The 17,448-nt window shown below is 43.4% G+C and overlaps 1 protein-coding gene across 3 annotated transcripts in view; it reads right to left on the bottom strand.

Moving 5' to 3' along the window:
- The window catches only part of LOC137415615 (activin receptor type-2A), a 187,618-nt gene that overhangs the window by 96,254 nt on the left and 73,916 nt on the right, over positions 1 to 17,448 (bottom strand). For all 3 annotated transcript variants that reach the window (XM_078782392.1, XM_078782391.1, XM_078782394.1), the window contains exon 4: positions 3,719 to 3,879. In XM_078782392.1, the coding sequence (XP_078638518.1) occupies positions 3,719 to 3,879 (161 nt within the window). The remainder of the gene's footprint in view (positions 1 to 3,718; positions 3,880 to 17,448) is intronic.

A 17,448-nucleotide genomic window follows, 5' to 3' on the forward strand; every position in this document is an offset into this window, starting at 1 on the left:
GATGTAAAAAAAACTCATGTCAGAGCAGCTGTACACCCAAAGGCACAACAAAGTATGTTGAGTAATCCACTGGCACATCTGCAAAAAATCTCAATATCCCAGTTCCAGAAAACTCGTGGAAACATGAACCAAAGGCAATCACTAAAAGGAAGTAATGCTCACGTATGACATATTGATCCCATCAAAAGGGAACATAGAAACCAAAGCATTGTAACCGGATGTAGTAGAGATACAAAAAAGAAAATAATGAATTGCTAATTGAAGTGTCAGCCCCCAGCAATTTTGGCCTAAACAATGCAGAAATCAAGAAAATGACCAAATACCAAGCTCTCAAAAATGAAGCAAAAAGATCCTGGATGCTGATGAGTGCCAGAATTTACCACTGATTAATTGGAGCAACGAGAATGATAAAAAAGAACCTTACAGAGAGATCTTAAAAACCTCCCTGGGAATATTAAGACAAATGAACTGCAGTCGGAAGCTGTCCAAGGCTCGGTAACGATCCTCAAAAGAGCCCACGGAACAAAACCTTGAGAATAGGAAAACTTCACAAACTGGTCCACGAATCCTGATCCCTTACAGAAATGGAAGTGGGTACTTTGAGATCTGGGAGGACTCCGCTCCACCTTCTGAAACCCACATATGGGGATAACAACCAACGACACACACACACACACACACACACACACACACACACACACACACACACACACACACACACACACACACACACACACACACACACACACACACACACACACACACACACACTTCCTGTTGCATGGGCGGACGGGTTAATCACATTTGCTGAGTTAAGTACGATGCAAAGAAGCCTATGCTGAGAAGGAAGAAATTTAAAGGAAAATTAAGCCTACAACCTCTAGGCCACAGTTCTTCGTGGGAAATAAGGAACAAGCATCCCTTTCAAAAGGCGCCATTGCAAATCCCCACACTTCCCTCCTAAAGCAAAGTTGAAAAATGCTAAAAAGTTCTACCAGAAATAACCAAACATCAAATGTTGAGTTGCATAAACAATCTTCTGCTTTTACCCCCGTGGTCCCTTTAAAAACCTGAGACTATGGAGGCTTAAATAATTTTGCCTACTGGTGGTCAAATCCCCCAAAAATGTTACACAATTGTTATCTTACTATAATTCACCAAATGTCTGTCCGTCTGTTCCCAGGTACCGCAAAAACGGCTGCACCGATCACAACGATATTTTGGGTGGGTAATCCTGGGACCCCCTGGAGTAAAATAGGCTATATTGTTTTTCCAATTTCAGCTTTGGTCTCCAGCATTTTCAGGTTTGGACTCTCGCATAACGTTATTGTCCCGGATACCGCAAAAACAGCTGCACCGATCGCAACGATTTCCTGGAACCTCTGCAGTAAAATCCTACGATAATTCACCAAAAGAACATGACATGAAAATTAAAAACGGCTGAACAGTATTTCATGAACATTTCATTGCGGAATTGAGGAAAATCCTGATGAGTCATCCCGTGAATGCGGAAGTGCCGCGAATGCGAAGTGGACAGATTACGGCAATGAGCGGGTTTGATAATATCCCAATACAACCATTTAAAACAGTATTTTGTTAAAGTATCAATTGATGATTGGAATTGGGTGAATACAATTACGATTTTGAATTCGTAATTGTATTCACCCAACTGTACGGAACTTCACATCAGGATTTAAATATTTGTTTATGTCACGAATGTTGTTAAAAGTCTATTTTTGATATTAATGCTATTTAATTTGTGATTGGAGTTATGCTGTTTGGAATGAAAAAAGAGATATTGAGTTCAAATGAATGACAAAATGCAGTGAGGGTTTCTACGTTCTAAGCGTGACATTCGCAGATCGCCACATGCAGATTCGCCATTGACTGGGTATGGAACCATTCAAACAGGTACGTTTTTCATGGAAGTCCTTCACGAACCTGCTGTCCACGCTTGATGTTCGACTACAGGTGGCACAGGAATGTGGAATTTATTAGTTCCATCCGTCGTTTTTTTTACCCTAAGTCTTTCACGAACCTGCTGTCCATGTCTGACGTGCAACTGAAGGTGCCACAGGAATGTGTAATTTCTTGGTTTCATGCTTTAGCATTCACCGTTTCTGCATTGTCTGTTTGCTTACGGCCTCCCACCAGTGCGTAGCACGGGTACCTCGTACCCTCAATGTTAATTGCATAATTAAAGTTTCATTTTAAAAATGTATAAAAATGTACATTTTTTGGTATTTGACCTTTTGGCCACGCCCAGGGACCCAAGGGGCATGGTCGAAAATGACACTGCTCTCGCACCTTCTTGCCAGGTGGCGATCATAACCACCAAGTTTGGTGAATTTCTGCACAACCATTTAAGAGGATATTGCCGGACGGACAGAGACAGACATGCAGACCCGATTACAATATCTCCCCGTTTATTTTTATTTTTAAGCGTGGGGATAATGATGTATTCATGAAGTTATTTATGCAAATCAAGTACGGGCCATGGTCACACATGGTTTTTGGAAGTTTACACATGTTACATGTGGAAGATTTTAATTCCATGTGAAAAAAGCAAAAGCAATGGGATTGGGGAGGAGAGGAGAGAAAAGGGAAGGTCGTGGAATTTGGGAGGAGGGCGGCAGAGTTAAAAGTATGCTTGAAGAAGGACGAAGAATGATTGAAAAGCTAAGAGAAGAGGTGAGACTGGAAAATTGTGCCTTTAGTTGGCTCCTAACAACTGTCAGAGCTGGCAGGATATCCTTGAGGTACGCACACTTGCCTCCAAGCTGTCTAGCCGAGGTTTTAAACTCAACCAAGCTATAAACTGCCACCCTGGCGTTTTGCAGGCACGGTGATGCACTAATGTCTGTGCTATTAAAATGGATGCTAGTTAAAATGTTAAATGGATGTTAAAATGGGGTTCCTGTCTGCTAGCATCAGTGGGTGGACGTTAAAGATCCCTCTGTATATTTCTCAAAGAGTAGTTCAAGAGTCATCACCGGCACTCTGAAGAAACTCCAAATTCCTTCTGCTGGGAATTCCGACTGCTGGGAAGGCAATGACAAAGCACGCAGCATAACCCTAATCCAGGAAAAGATTTGGCAGCACCGACACCTTGTAAAGAGCAGATGATGATGATGATGATGATGATGATGATGATGATGATGATGATGATGATGATGAAAATTAAATTTGCAAATGTAAGCTGGAGATAGTGTTTGATGCTTTTTTGTGACAGTAAGAGCAGCAGAGCACAAAAATGAAACACAACATTTACACACTGAAAATTAAATAAAGGTGGGTTATCGCCTGCACTCTGTATTCCAAATTCCCACCATGTTCAGATGAGCGTCAGGCCTAGCCAGCCGGTTTGTTAAATATGTATGGCAAAATAACCACTGCCAATGCAACCCCACAAAAAGATTGGAATAATTGTGGCCCTTAAAGAAGATTGGCGAAGTAGGACATGTCAAAAATTAAATAAATAAGATTTGTTAGACACACAAAACATTAAAAGCAACTTTTTAGTAACATTCCCAATAGAGCTGTCAAAGTGGCATCGACATCAATTGGATATAATTCCAGAAATAACATTGAATTATTTTTTTTAAACAAAACCTTATCTGCCATCCACGCTATGACTCTGCCTTATAGACTTGCGACTATGCACATGTGAGCATCTATAAATCAAGCAATGCTTGTAGGGAGCCGAGTGCAGTCCCACCTCTTGTGTAGAGACTGCATGATGGAGGTAGGTCATGCCATGCTGCCTGTAGAACCAGAATAAAAGGAGGATAACAACTGACACTATCAGCAATGGCACCCCAGAAGACAGCAGTACTCTGGTTACTTGGAACGGTGCATCAGGCAGGGCTCCGGTGGGAGCTTCATCAGTGAGAAGCATTTGCAAAAGAAGAGAGATGCACAAAAAGTCAAGGCAAGAGAAATAATATACTCGCAAAATCAATATATAAAACATCAGAAGACGTTGTCTTGAGAGATCATGTAATATGAACTATTTTGCTTTCTGTGACATCAGCAAGAAGAAAAACCCTCAGAAGGAAGGCCTTTAAACAATGTGCACCAAAGGCAGACCTGGATTAGGCATGCAGGTGTCCCATGAATAGCTGGTGCTTCTCGAGCCATAAATATTGTTGCGGTTTTGTGTTTTTATAATAAAGGTTAATTTCCCCTCCTAGTTTAGTTACACTACAACACGTAGCCTCGTTTAAAGCTTCAGTTATTTCATAGTAAATGTAAGCGCAGACCTTTCCTGTGTTTAGTTTTGCGTTGAGTAGGACAATCCTTGACGATGCCTCGATGCTTTGGGTTTTGGCACAAAATACCACGAGGCCGGCCTGAACAAGTCGATCAAGGCCGAAGGAAGGCGGGGCAGGAGGAGTGGGAGTGACCGGTAAGTACGAGCCGCCAATCAGGGCTCGAGGGGAGTGACTTACCACTGCGGCAAAAGGCGGGGTTTGGAACATTCGATGCGGGCTAGGGCGGGGGCAATATAACCCTGTGCCCAGAGCCCCCACCTCAGTTATGACCCGGGTTCCTCTGTTGAGTTACGAGTTATGAGTGGAGTTGAGCTGGAGTCATATCCCTGAGGAGGCAAACGAGTTGCGCTGTGTCAGTTAAGAGAGTGAAAGCGCTGAGTTGTATTAATCGCGCTGTAAAAGACAGCCGTGCCGGGCCACAGACGCGCGCATATTGCCTTCTGCCTGCCTTTGCCGAGATACGCGCCGTGAGGATTTTACCACCCGCCTGCCTTCGCCGGGATATGTGCGGTGACCGCCAGAGGGCCACGCCGGGTGAGCTGTTCCTGGAGGACCAAAGCTGGCGCATTCGGCGCATGAACATTCTTTTTTTTTTTTTTTTTTTTTTTTTTTTTTTGTTGTATACAATATCGAGGCTCGTGAAAGAGCAACACCAGGTTTCTTCCTTCATCTCCCTGTGTGTGTGAGTGGGCCCATTGTCTGGGTAATAAGTTAAGATTGATTAAGACTGCCCTGTGTCTCTTCTTCTTCCAAACCATTGAATGAATGAATGAATGATCGTTTTAAGGCCATTTTCCCCGCGAGAGCGGGGGTTAGCCTTGCGGGCCCAATGACAATCATGGTTCCCTGTTTGAGGCAATGTTTTTATGGTCGGATGCCCTTCCTGACGCCAACCCTTGGTCATGCTCTTACGATGCGCAGGGATATGGTGTACCTATTCTAAATCGGGGTACACACCGTGATCATTCATCCCAGCAAGCTGGTACTCAATTTGCCGACCTCGGAAGGATGACAGGCTGGGTCAACCGCCCTGGCGTTAATTCAGCGATTGACCGGGATTCGAACCCAGGATACTAGGATCCCAAGCCAGCACCCTAACCGCTAAGCCAACACCAGGTTTTCTTCCAAACCATTGTAAATAGTAATTAAATCGTGTTATTCCTTTGATTCGACCATCTAGTGTTTTCCATCATTGACTTAGCATGGTACGAATTAGATCGCTCTGATCGGGTTCAATAGCAAGGTAACAGCACGGGTCACGTGGTACGCCATCCGTTCGGGTGTACTCCATTAAGCGTGGTCCGTGCGAGACTCGATCCCCGCTTCCGCTGCGGCGTGGGTACTCAAGGTACGTGTGGAGTCGACCCGATACCCTTTTCCACGTCTGTCCGGAAGTGGCGACTCAGTCTCGCGGTTCGAAGACCCAAGGAGAAAAGGGGGCTTAATCTCCCCTTTGTAAGGGAACGGGCTTCGCGAAACCGCAACAATATGTTTGTTTCCATCACTTACAAAATGAAAACTTTCTTCTTTTTTGAAAACAGGGAATACTGTATTTAACAATTACATTAAATGAATATTCTGTCTCCTTTCGACGAGCTTTCCACTCCCGGACTGTTTTCCATGCAACCCAAGTTACGTTTATTAATAGTCCCCTACCGGTGTACACCGGAGGGGACTATAGGTTTGCATTCCGTCCCTCCGTCCGTCACGCAAAGAACAGTTTTCTGGACTTCTTTTCTAAACGCTTAACGCCAAAGATTTCAAACTTGGCACATGGTTTCCTCATGATAAGTTACAGGTCAAGTTCGAACGTCACGACGTTTCGATCATTTTTGACAAAGTTATGCACTTTGAACTTTGGGAATTCTGATAATTCTGATGATCCTTAACTCAGTGCCATTTTAAGTTTTAATTTCCTTTAAAAAAGATTTTCTCTGCAATAATTGTACCGATTGAGATCAAATTTTCACCGTAGGAGGGACTCGGTCTGTAGAATATTTTAATGGCAATTATGACGTCACAGGTCACGTGGTTCGGCCGCCATATTGTTTTTCGTGAAAACACAAAAACCCCTTTTTCTCCAACGGCTGAACAGATCGAGGCCAAACTTTGCAGGCAGGGTCGCATACCCATGATGAACAAAAAAGTCAACGAGCATGACGTCATGCATCACATGGTTTCAGAGTTATGACGTTTTTAAGCATGAACCTTTAAAACCGAGCTCCTACCTCATTTTTGATCCAATCGAGGGGAAACTTCACAGATCTGTTGAGCATGTCAGTCTACTAAAATGTCCTTTTGGAATTTGCGATAGGGCACGTGGTTTGGCAGATTTCGTTAATTAAACGGAAATATTTTAAAAATGGATATCTCTTGTTTATTCTAGAGTTCTCCTCAAGCCGCACCGCGCGCCCTCAGCCTCGTCTCGCGAACGTCAACAGCGCAACACAGCGCGCGCTTTCGGGAGGGGCGGAGCCAAGCCAAACAACATATATATGCACATCGATCATTGATCGTGAACCGGAAAATATAATAAATTACTGATATTTAGCGACTCAAAAGGTTCTTTATCAAAAACGTATTTTCTCGTGCTTCTGCTGACCTGTCTGCGAGGTGTATAAATCGAAGTCCCGAGTGCGAATCACAGGTGAGCCCATCCTGAGGTAATTAGCGATTGGGAACGATTCGGAACCTGTGGATAAATAACCCTTGGTAATTTCCCCAACAGTTTTCCGGACGACAGACTGCCGGTAGGGGAGATGTATTGCAGCGCAATACTCAGAATGCTTGTTTATTTAGCAATTTAGCACTTGTATATTGGACTAGGCTGGCAGGATAGAATCGAGGTATGCTCAAAGCCTGGATTTGAATCTAGACTCAGCTATAAACTGTCAATCTGGTGTTCTGCAGGCAGTGTAAGGCATCATTTCGTGTGCTGGGTGTCCCATCTACCACGCTGTCCATCAATTAGTTGGACGTTAAACTGGGTGTCCCATCTACCACGCTGTCCTTTCTGAAGAGCAGGCAAGCTATTGCCCTCACCATTAACAAATTACAAATTCTTGACCCTTCAGTCGAGTATCCTGCGTCGAAGTGGCGAATCATTTGGGATTGTCACACCTACCTCAGAAACTGGTTCGGCAGCACCAACGTGCTTTAAAGAGCATGGTACCTAAAATAAGGTACTATGCTCTTTATAGAGCCAAAGTCTGGAGAAATCAACCATACTGGGTATGTTTGAGGGAATAAGATAAAGAGGCAAACCTTGTATGTGCTGAACAGATGGGGTAATGGCTGCAACCAAGCTAAGCTGTCTCTGCCAGAGCTTTGGGAATCAGTGCAGGATAGAGATTTTTGGAGAAATCTGATCATGAATGTCACCATAAGTCAGACATGACTTATATATATATAACCACCTTTAGAGGCCATTTTTCCCCGCAAAGCGGGGGTTGGCCTTTTTCGGGAACCGTGGTTGTTGTTGTTTTTCGGTCCCCTTTTTGAAGCAATGTTTTACGGCCGGATGCCCTTCCTGACGCCAACCCTTTTTGCCGCCTTTAACGACAACCAGGGAATTACCAGTGAACTGGTACTCAATTAGCCGACCTCGGAAGGATGACAGGCTGAGTCAACCCCCCTGGCGTTAATTCAGCAATCGACCGGGATTCGAACCCAGGATCCTTGGATCCTAAGCCGGCACCCTAGCCGCTAGCCCAACACCAGGGTTAAACCATGACTTGATAGAACTAAATAACTAGATAACCAAATTTAAATAAAAAGAAGATAATAGTAATGATGATATTCGCCTGTGATTCAATTCATACTGATGGCTGCATCATTATTGAGGGGTGACTGTACCCCTGCACGTAAGAGTAGGGATCTGTTACATGGACAGGGTTCAGGTAAGCAATGGCCTACACTAGCGAAGACACTGTGGGGCCTTTGATGTGTACTAGCAAATGCAAGTACATGGGACAGCCCACATAGGATGCACACACATGGATGCATCGCCCTGCCTGCAAATCACCAAGATGATCGTTTATAGAGTTGGGTTTGGAATTCAACCGACAAGAGAGGTCAAGGCTGAGCACACTAAAATGGACCTATTGGTCCTTTTTACCTGTGACATGTTGCAGGTGTACAAGACCTTCGCATTGCTGCTGCTGTTGTTGTTGTTGTTGTTGTTGGGGTTATTGGTGGGTGTTACGTGTTAACTCCCCAAACTCCGGGTATGGTGCCCCTCAGAGTCTCGAGAGGGAACGCGGCAGAAAGATTTGTTATTTTGGAGTGTTCTAATAAACCATGGTAAAACCACACCAATGCAATTGTGTCGAACAAAATAAATAAATGTATTAAGAATTCTCACATACACCACAAGAAAGAGCAACCAGAGATTGCAAACCCTTGCCAGGATGTATTTTCAGTGGTTTTTAAAGCTTTTGTGTTAAAACAAATATGGTGGCCGAACCACGTGACCGATGACGTCATCATTATTTAAAAAAAATTCTCCACTCATTTATTCGTAGATTATGCCCAAGAAATTTCATCTTGATCGGATGAAGTTTTATACTTGTCAAATTATGATGTCATAATGGAGGTGCCTATGACATCATCATTAACAGAGGTTATTCCACATGGAGAGTTCTTTACAATGAGCCATGTCTCTATTTTTTCTATGCAGCGCTTTCAGAGATAGAGGTGCAAATGTTTTTGGTTTTTCCAAGATGGCAGCCGAACCACGTGGCCTATGACGTCATAATTATCCTTTAAAAAATTCTACAGGTGGAGTTGCATCTATGGTGAAAATTTCCTGTCAATCGGACCAACAGTTGCAGAGAAAATCATATTTATTCTGTGTGGACAAACAAACAGACAGACAGACAAACAAACAAATGGACTCAAATGCAATACCCTCTCCACAGGTGAGGGTAAAAATAACACTCTTAACGAAAGTACCATTAAAGTATCAGTATCACTTGCATCTCATGAACAATACACATGATGGTACCATCATTCTCCAATACTCTCCAATCAATAAACTCACGATACGCTAACCGTGAGTGGAATGTAACAATCCCAAAGTCCGTGCACGAATCCCCACGCTGGGCGAAGGTGAAAGTTGTGCAGAACAGCAAGAACAATAGGCAGGTATCGGCGTGGCTGCGGACGAGGAGTTACGAGGTGAGAGGTCAGTCAGATGGCGGCACGGGGTAACGGTCCCAAAAAATGTGAGTGCAATCCACGCCCTACGTCCACCAACGATTAAGCCAATATGGAAACCAACGGTAATCCACACGATGATGTCGCCGTGGGAATCCCAACAACAAAACATGATGCACCAGGCGGACGGCCTCCTTGAGGAAAAATGGCGGATCGGCCTGTAATGGAGGCGCTTGCTTTCCCGCCAACAATAGTTCACGCTTAGTACCAAAACCTGAGACGCAGGTTTAATTGCAATTGCAATATGGGATTATGTCGAGAGCAATCCCTTATACGGGAAGCCTCAATTCATTCACGACCAATATCGAGGAAGTCCGCTCGCAGCCTCAATGCGACTCACGGCTCTCTCTTTTCCCGCCGATTTTCCTCCTTCCTCCCCTTCCGGTTTTTTGCCACGTTTTTTCTTTTTTCTCTACAAACATTTCTTTTTACCTTTTACTAAAGTCATCTCCATTTCACACAGAAATCCTAACAATATTACCTGAAACTAAAAATCCTACAAGTATATAATAACAACAAAGGCGGAAGTGACAAATCCGTAACAATGGGGTTCTTGGTGGGGGTCGATTTTTGAAATGTGCTCCCATTGGTCGCTGCCGGACCACACCCACATCTATCACTTGACTCCACCCACTATAGTGCTGAGACGAAATGATATGGCCGACATATTGGTTTTCTGGTGGGCCTAACACATTAGACCTGTAGGCCTTCTGCTGATTATACACTGCCCTGGTTTGTTGCATCATATTTCCATTGGCTTTGTTTGGGTCGAGTGGTATTGACGATGAGGTACCCCGAAAAATGTAATCATATGTCAAATAATAATAAGGTCTAAACAAGCCGGTCAGAGCGCACCTTAATCAAGCATTACGTTAAGTTATGTAATCAAACATCACGTTGCATTGCGTAATCCAGCGTTACATTACACAAATTACTAAAATCATTGGCTTTGTTTGGGTCGAGTGTTAGTGAGGTTTAAGGACTTTAATGTGGAAGGCAAAGACGTCCGAGGCGTTCGGAATCCGAGTCAATCCTTTATTCCAACCGCGACCAATCAAAACCGCTCATCTCACTTCCGGTTGCATCCGGGTCCGGAAAGCCTTTGATCAACCTGAGCTCAAGCATATTTACATATTATAACATGAAAGGCAAAATGATGCCGCTACAAGACCCCAAAAATCTAATCATAAGTCGAATAATAGTAAGGATTAATCAAGCCCGTCAAAACACACAGTAATCAAGCATTACGTTACACAAGTTATTTAATAGCGCATTAAATGTGTTTTCCCCAATCGTGATGTTCTCATCTTTTAAGAGTGTTATGCGTGTTTCCCAATTGGCCTGTCACTGGATTTTGTCACAGGTTGTGACCACAGTGCTGTCATTCTTTTTATTATTCGTTATTATATAAATGAGCAATAACTAAATAGAGATAACACATGATGGAAATAGCAGACTGTCATAAACTATACTGTCATTACTTTAAAAAAAACTGAAAATTAAAATCTGGATGTAAAATTGAAAAACAAAGGCAATAAAGCAGGACAGCAAAGATGGAATAAAGATGAAAAATAAATCTACGGAAGTGACAACTTAATGTGTAAGCATGAGGAAATTCGGCAAATCAGTTTCAGGAAACAATAAACTGCTCAATCCAGTATCGAACTAGAACGGCACTCAGTAGAGAGCATACCTCCACCTGGTTGGCCATATCACTCAATGGTGAAGAATCACTTAAAAAATTCTACGAGCCGGATCCGGATCCGGATATTCACCAAAATTGAATCGATTCTTCCTCGTCTCACACACACAACCTGTCCAACAAGTTTTGTCCAAATCCATCCATAACTTTTTGAGATATCCCTCTATGTATCTTTTTTGGCCCTATCTCCCAATGCTGAAGAATCACTGAAAAAATTCTCATATCCGAATCCATATTCAGATCTTTACCAAAATCGAATCGAATCGTCCTTGTCCGACGTCATTTAAGACACAACGTCATTTAAGCTCCACCAAGCTTCGTCCAAATCCGTCCACAACTTTTTGAGATATCCTGCTATGTATCGTTTTTGACCCTATCTCCGAATGGTGAAGAATCACTTTAAAAATTCTAGTAGCCGGATCCGAATCCGGACGTTCACCAAAATCTAATCATTTCGTCCTTGTCACACATGCTACAGCTCTGCCAAATTTCGTCCAAATCCGTCCACAAGTTTTTGAGATATTTTGTTCACAAACAAGCAAACAAACAGACAAACGGATAGACAGGGGTGAAAACATAACCTCCATCCACCTTTGGTGGCGGAGGTAATCAAAGCTTCTCTTCAGACAAAACTACTCATTGGCAGAAGCTGATGTGAGTAGATAAAACGTCAGAGCACAAAATATCATGCTGAAAATCCTGCACTGAGAAGTCGTCCAGGTAAGAAAGCTTGGTAATAATCTCTTTTCGGTAATAGTCTGGCACTACATTCTGGATGACAGATCGCTTGTGACAAGCTCTGTCTACTGCCAAGATAATGCCAATAACTGCCGAGATAGGACTTTTTTTGGTTTCCCGGTATCTCCTGTGACGCAACATCACATTTACTGCAAATGGTGTCCCAGCAAGAAAAAGCGTGTGTTGCCTGGTATATAAGAGACCAAATCAGGCACACAGGTTCAACGAAGCTTCAGGACCTACGAAATGGGAGCCACAATTGAGGAAAGAGGTTTGTGAGTGGCACAAAAAGTTTATGGAGACTGGTAGCATCCTGTGGAGGAAAGGGACAGGCAGGCCAAGCAGAAGTGGTGAGGATGTGGAACACGTACAGTCATGTGAAAAAGTAAGTACACCCCATGTAAAGTTTCGACTTTTTCAACATATTTCAACATACAGCTATTTGATCTTCATTTCAACAATATTGACAGATAAAGGTGATATAATATAACAAATATCATGAAACATGTACATTTTGCAGTCCATTGTATAATTTAAATAAACATAAATGCAAATTTTGCATGTGGAAAAAGTAAGGACACCCTTGGCTCTAATAGGTGGTATTGCCCCCTTTGGCAGAAACAACCTCAAGTATGTGTTTCTTAGAACTGTCTACCAGTCTCTGACATCGACTGGGAGGAATTTTTGCCCACTCCTCCATGCAGAATTCTTTCAGCTGTGCGATGTTTGAGGGGTTTCTTGCATGCACAGCTCTTTTCAAATCCCCCCACAACATCTCGATGGGATTTAGGTCCGGGCTTTGACTTGGCCATTCCAGAACCCTCCATTTTTTTCTTTTCAGCCATTCCTTGGTGGATTTACTGGTATGTTTAGGGTCATTGTCATGTTGCAAGGTCCACCTTCGGTTGAGCTTCAACTTTCCGACAGATGGCCTCACATTATCCTCAAGCACCCTCTGGTACAATGAAGAATTCATAGTGGATTATATGATGGTGAGCTGCCCAGGCCTTGATGCAGCAAAGCTGCCCCAAACCATAATATTCCCACCACCATGCTTTACAGTTGGTATCAGGTTCTTGTGGTCAAATGCTGTCTTTGGTTTTCGCCAAACATGTCTTCTGGTACTGTGGCCAAATAGCTCTACCTTTGACTCATCTGTCCAGAGCACATTGTTCCAGAAGTGCTGGTCTTTGCCTCGGTGTTTATTGGCAAACTTTAGTCTTGCCCTGATGTTCTTTCTGGACAGCAAAGGTTTCCTCCTGGCACACCTCCCATGTAGATCAAATTTGTGCAGCCTCTTTCTCATGGTGGACTCATGCACTTTGACATCAACAGTGGCAACAGCAACCTGTAGGTCCCGTGATGACATTCTGGGGTTCTTAGAGACTTCTTTCAGCATCCTGCGGTCTGCTCTCAGGCTGAACTTGCTGGGGCGGCCTGGCCTGAACAAGTTGGCAATTGTTTGGAATCTTCTCCACTTGTAGATGATCTTGCGGACAGTCGAATGATTGATTTCAAATTGTTTGGAGATCTTTTTAAATTCCTTCCCAGACTCGTAGAGGCATCTCTTACCCTCTTTCTGAAGGCCTCAGAGAGCTCTTTTGATCTAGGCATGGTGACACTGCACACTTCAACAACAAAGAGCAAACCAAACTAAATGTCTGAGGTTTAAATAAGACAGGGTCCTCCAAGATCCTCTCCAACGATGTTCTAATCATTTGCACCTGAGCTGGTGCACCTGATTCTAATTTTAGGTATTTGAAGTCGTGATAAATGTAGGGGTGTACTTACTTTTTCCACATGCGAAATTTGCATTTACAGTCATGTGAAAAAGTAAGTACACCCCATGTAAAGTTTTGACTTTTTCAACATATTTCAACATACAGCTATTTGTTCTTCATTTCAACAATATTGATAGATAAAGGTGATATAATATAACAAATATCATGAAACATTTACATTTTGTTGTCCATTGTATAATTTAAATGAACATAAATGCAAATTTCGCATGTGGAAAAAGTAAGTACACCCCGACATTTATCACTACTTCAAATACCTAAAATTAGAATCAGGTGCACCAGCTCAGGTGCAAATGATTAGAACATCGTTAGAGAGGATCTTGGAGGAACCTGTCTTATTTAAACCTCAGACATTTAGTTTGGTTTGCTCTTTGTTGTTGAAGTGTGCGGCGTCACCATGCTTAGATCAAAAGAGCTCTCTGAGGCCTTCAGAAAGAAGGTTATCGATGCCTACGAGTCTGGGAAGAGATTTAAAAAGATCTCCAAACAATTTGAAATCAATCATTCAACTGTCCAGAAGATCATCTACAAGTGGAGAAGATTCCAAACAACTGCCAACTTGTTCAGGCCAGGCCGCCCCAGCAAGTTCAGCCCGAGAACAAACCGCAAGATACTGAAAGAAGTCTCCAAGAACCCCAGAATGTCATCACGGGACCGACAGGTAGCTCTTGCCACTGTTGATGTCAAAGTGCACGAGTCTACCATTAGAAAGAGGCTGCACAAATTTGATCCACATGGGAGGTGTGCCAGGAGGAAACCTTTGCTGTCCAGAAAGAACATCACGGCAAGACTAAAGTTTGCCAATGAACACCTAGGTAAAGACCAGCACTTCTGGAACAATGTGCTCTGGACAGATGAGTCAAAGGTAGAGCGATTTGGCCACAGTACCAGAAGACATGTTTGGCGAAAACCAAAGACAGCATTTGACCACAAGAACCTGATACCAACTGTAAAGCATGGTGGTGGAAATATTATGGTTTGGGGCAGCTTTGCTGCATCAGGGCCTGGGCAGCTCACCATCATATAATCCACTATGAATTCTTCATTGTACCAGAGGGTGCTTGAAGATAATGTGAGGCTATCTGTCAGAAAGTTGAAGCTCAACCGAAGGTGGACCTTGCAACATGACAATGACCCTAAACATACCAGTAAATCCACCAAGGAATGGCTGAAAAGAAAGAAATGGAGGGTTCTAGAATGGCCGAGTCAAAGCCTGGATCTAAATCCCATCGAGATGTTGTGGGGGGATTTGAAACGAGCTGTGCATGCAAGAAACCCCTCAAACATCGCACAGCTGAAAGAATTCTGCATGGAGGAGTGGGCAAAAATTTCTCCCAGTCGATGTCAGAGACTGGTAGACAGTTATAAGAAACACATACTTGAGGTTGTTTCTGCCAAAGGGGGCAATACCACATATTAGAGCCAAGGGTTTACTTACTTTTTCCACATGCAAAATTTGCATTTACGTTTATTTAAATTATACAATGGACTACAAAATGTAAATGTTTCATGATATTTGTTATATTATTTCACCTTTATCTCTCAATATTGTTGAAATGAAGATCAAATAGCTGTATGTTGAAATATGTTGAAAAAGTCAAAACTTTACATTGGGTGGGGTGTACTTACTTTTTCATGTGACTGCATGTTCATTTAAATTATACAATGGACTACAAAATGTAAATGTTTCATGATATTTGTTATATTATAACACCTTTATCTATCAATATTGTTGAAATGAAGATCAAATAGCTGTATGTTGAAATATGTTGAAAAAGTCAAAACTTTACATGGGGTGTACTCACTTTTTCCCGTGACTGTATGTGAGTCATTCGAGCACAGTCACCATAAGTCCAATTGGACTGCCACCTGGGGGCTGCAGCTATCACGCTTAGCGGTACATAAAGTACTGCAAACACATCTGCGGATGTACAAGTACAAGGTTCAGCTAGTGCAGACACTCAAGCCGGACGACTGCATGCAATACATTGTGTTTGCAGTGGACATTTTGAAACACCGAGATGAAGACGACAGATTTCTTCGATGTGTGCTCTTATAATAATAATAATAATACATTTATTTTATATAGCGCTTTTCAAGAAGCCCAAAGACGCTTTGACAGAGTACAAAAAACAAGTGCAAAAAGACAAAAATCAAAAATCAAAAATCAAAATCAATAGGTTATGACTAACTTCCCTGAAAATGTCTGCTGCTCTTCTTCTGCTCCAATCGGATCATCTGATCATGTCCTTGTTAAAGTGGACATCTCTCTGACCATCCTCAGGGAGCCTGCTCAGCGTCGACGAGTCTGGCATTTCACTCAGGCCAACTGGCACGGTCTTCAAGCAGCCATCAATCATCTGGACTGGTCTCCCATCTCTACCACCTCTGACATCAACTCATCCTGGGAATTCTTCCAAAGTAAATTGCTCTCTCTCATGCACAGATTTATCCCATCTCGTCTTCAGTTGTCATACCCTTCCTCCCGTCCATGGTACACGGAATCTTGTGGTGAGGCTGTTGCCCAGAAACAACTTGCCTTCGTCTCCTGGAAAGCAAATCCAACGGAAGGAAATCTCATTTCCTTTCACAAAGCCCGAAACAAGTGTGTGTCCACCCTCAGGAGAGCCAGGAAACAATATCTCTCCGTTCTCAAGACCGAACTCTCTTATCTGTCTCCCTCTTCCAAATCCTGGTGGCGTCTGGTCAAATCCGTTTCTGGTTTTTGTTCCCCCTCCATCCCCTCCCTTACCTCAAACGGCTACACAGCTGACTCCGCACGTGAAAAAGCTGAATGCCTCAACTCTGTGTTTGCCTCTAAATCTTGTGTCCCAAACCCATCCCTCTCTGTACCCACCATACCCAGTCGTACCCTGCTGCTCCTGGACTCTGTGTCCTTTCCTCCTGACGAGGTGGAAAAGTTTCTGTCAACCCTCGACTCTGATTCTGCAACTGGACCCGACGGCATCAGCCCACGGGTCCTAAAATCCTGCTCTGCCGCTCTATCTCACCCTCTCTCTGTTCTCTTCACCCTCTCTTTTGCTCAAGGTCAACTGCCATCTGCTTGGAAATCAGCCAACATCACCGCTTTGCACAAAAAAGGTGCAAAAACAGATCCTAGCAACTACAGACCAATCAGCCTTCTCCCAATTATCAGCAAAGTCATGGAATCCATCATTGCTTCGGATATGAAATCTTTCCTCTTCTCCAATGGCTTGATCTCTGATCATCAATTTGGTTTCAGACCAGGTCACTCTACTCTGGACATGCTGCTTCTGCTGTCTCAACAATGGATGGAGGTCCTCAATGCCAAACAGGAAATTAGAGCTGTCTCCCTCGACATATCACGTGCCTTCGACACGGTCTGGCACCCCGCTCTGCTCACCAAACTCTCCTCCTTTGGTATCCATGGAAATCTCCACGCATGGCTGGCGGACTTCCTCTCTAGTCGTCGTCAACGTGTGGCCCTGAATGGGTTTCTCTCATCTCCTCTTCCTGTTCAGGCTGGAGTTCCCCAAGGCAGTGTTCTGGGCCCCGTGCTTTTTCTGGTCTTCATGAATGATCTCTCTGACTCTCTTGAAAATCCTCTCTATCTCTTTGCTGATGACTCCACTCTCTGCCGCTCCATTCCTCTTCCCTCAGATCGGCAGTCTGCAGCCTCCTCTCTCTCTGAAGACTTGGACAAAATCACAGACTGGTCAAACAAGTGGAACATGTC

This window comes from Myxine glutinosa, chromosome 7, assembly GCF_964187855.1.
Source record: "Myxine glutinosa chromosome 7, kmMyxGlut1.1, whole genome shotgun sequence".
Taxonomy (NCBI): Eukaryota; Metazoa; Chordata; class Myxini; order Myxiniformes; family Myxinidae; genus Myxine; species Myxine glutinosa.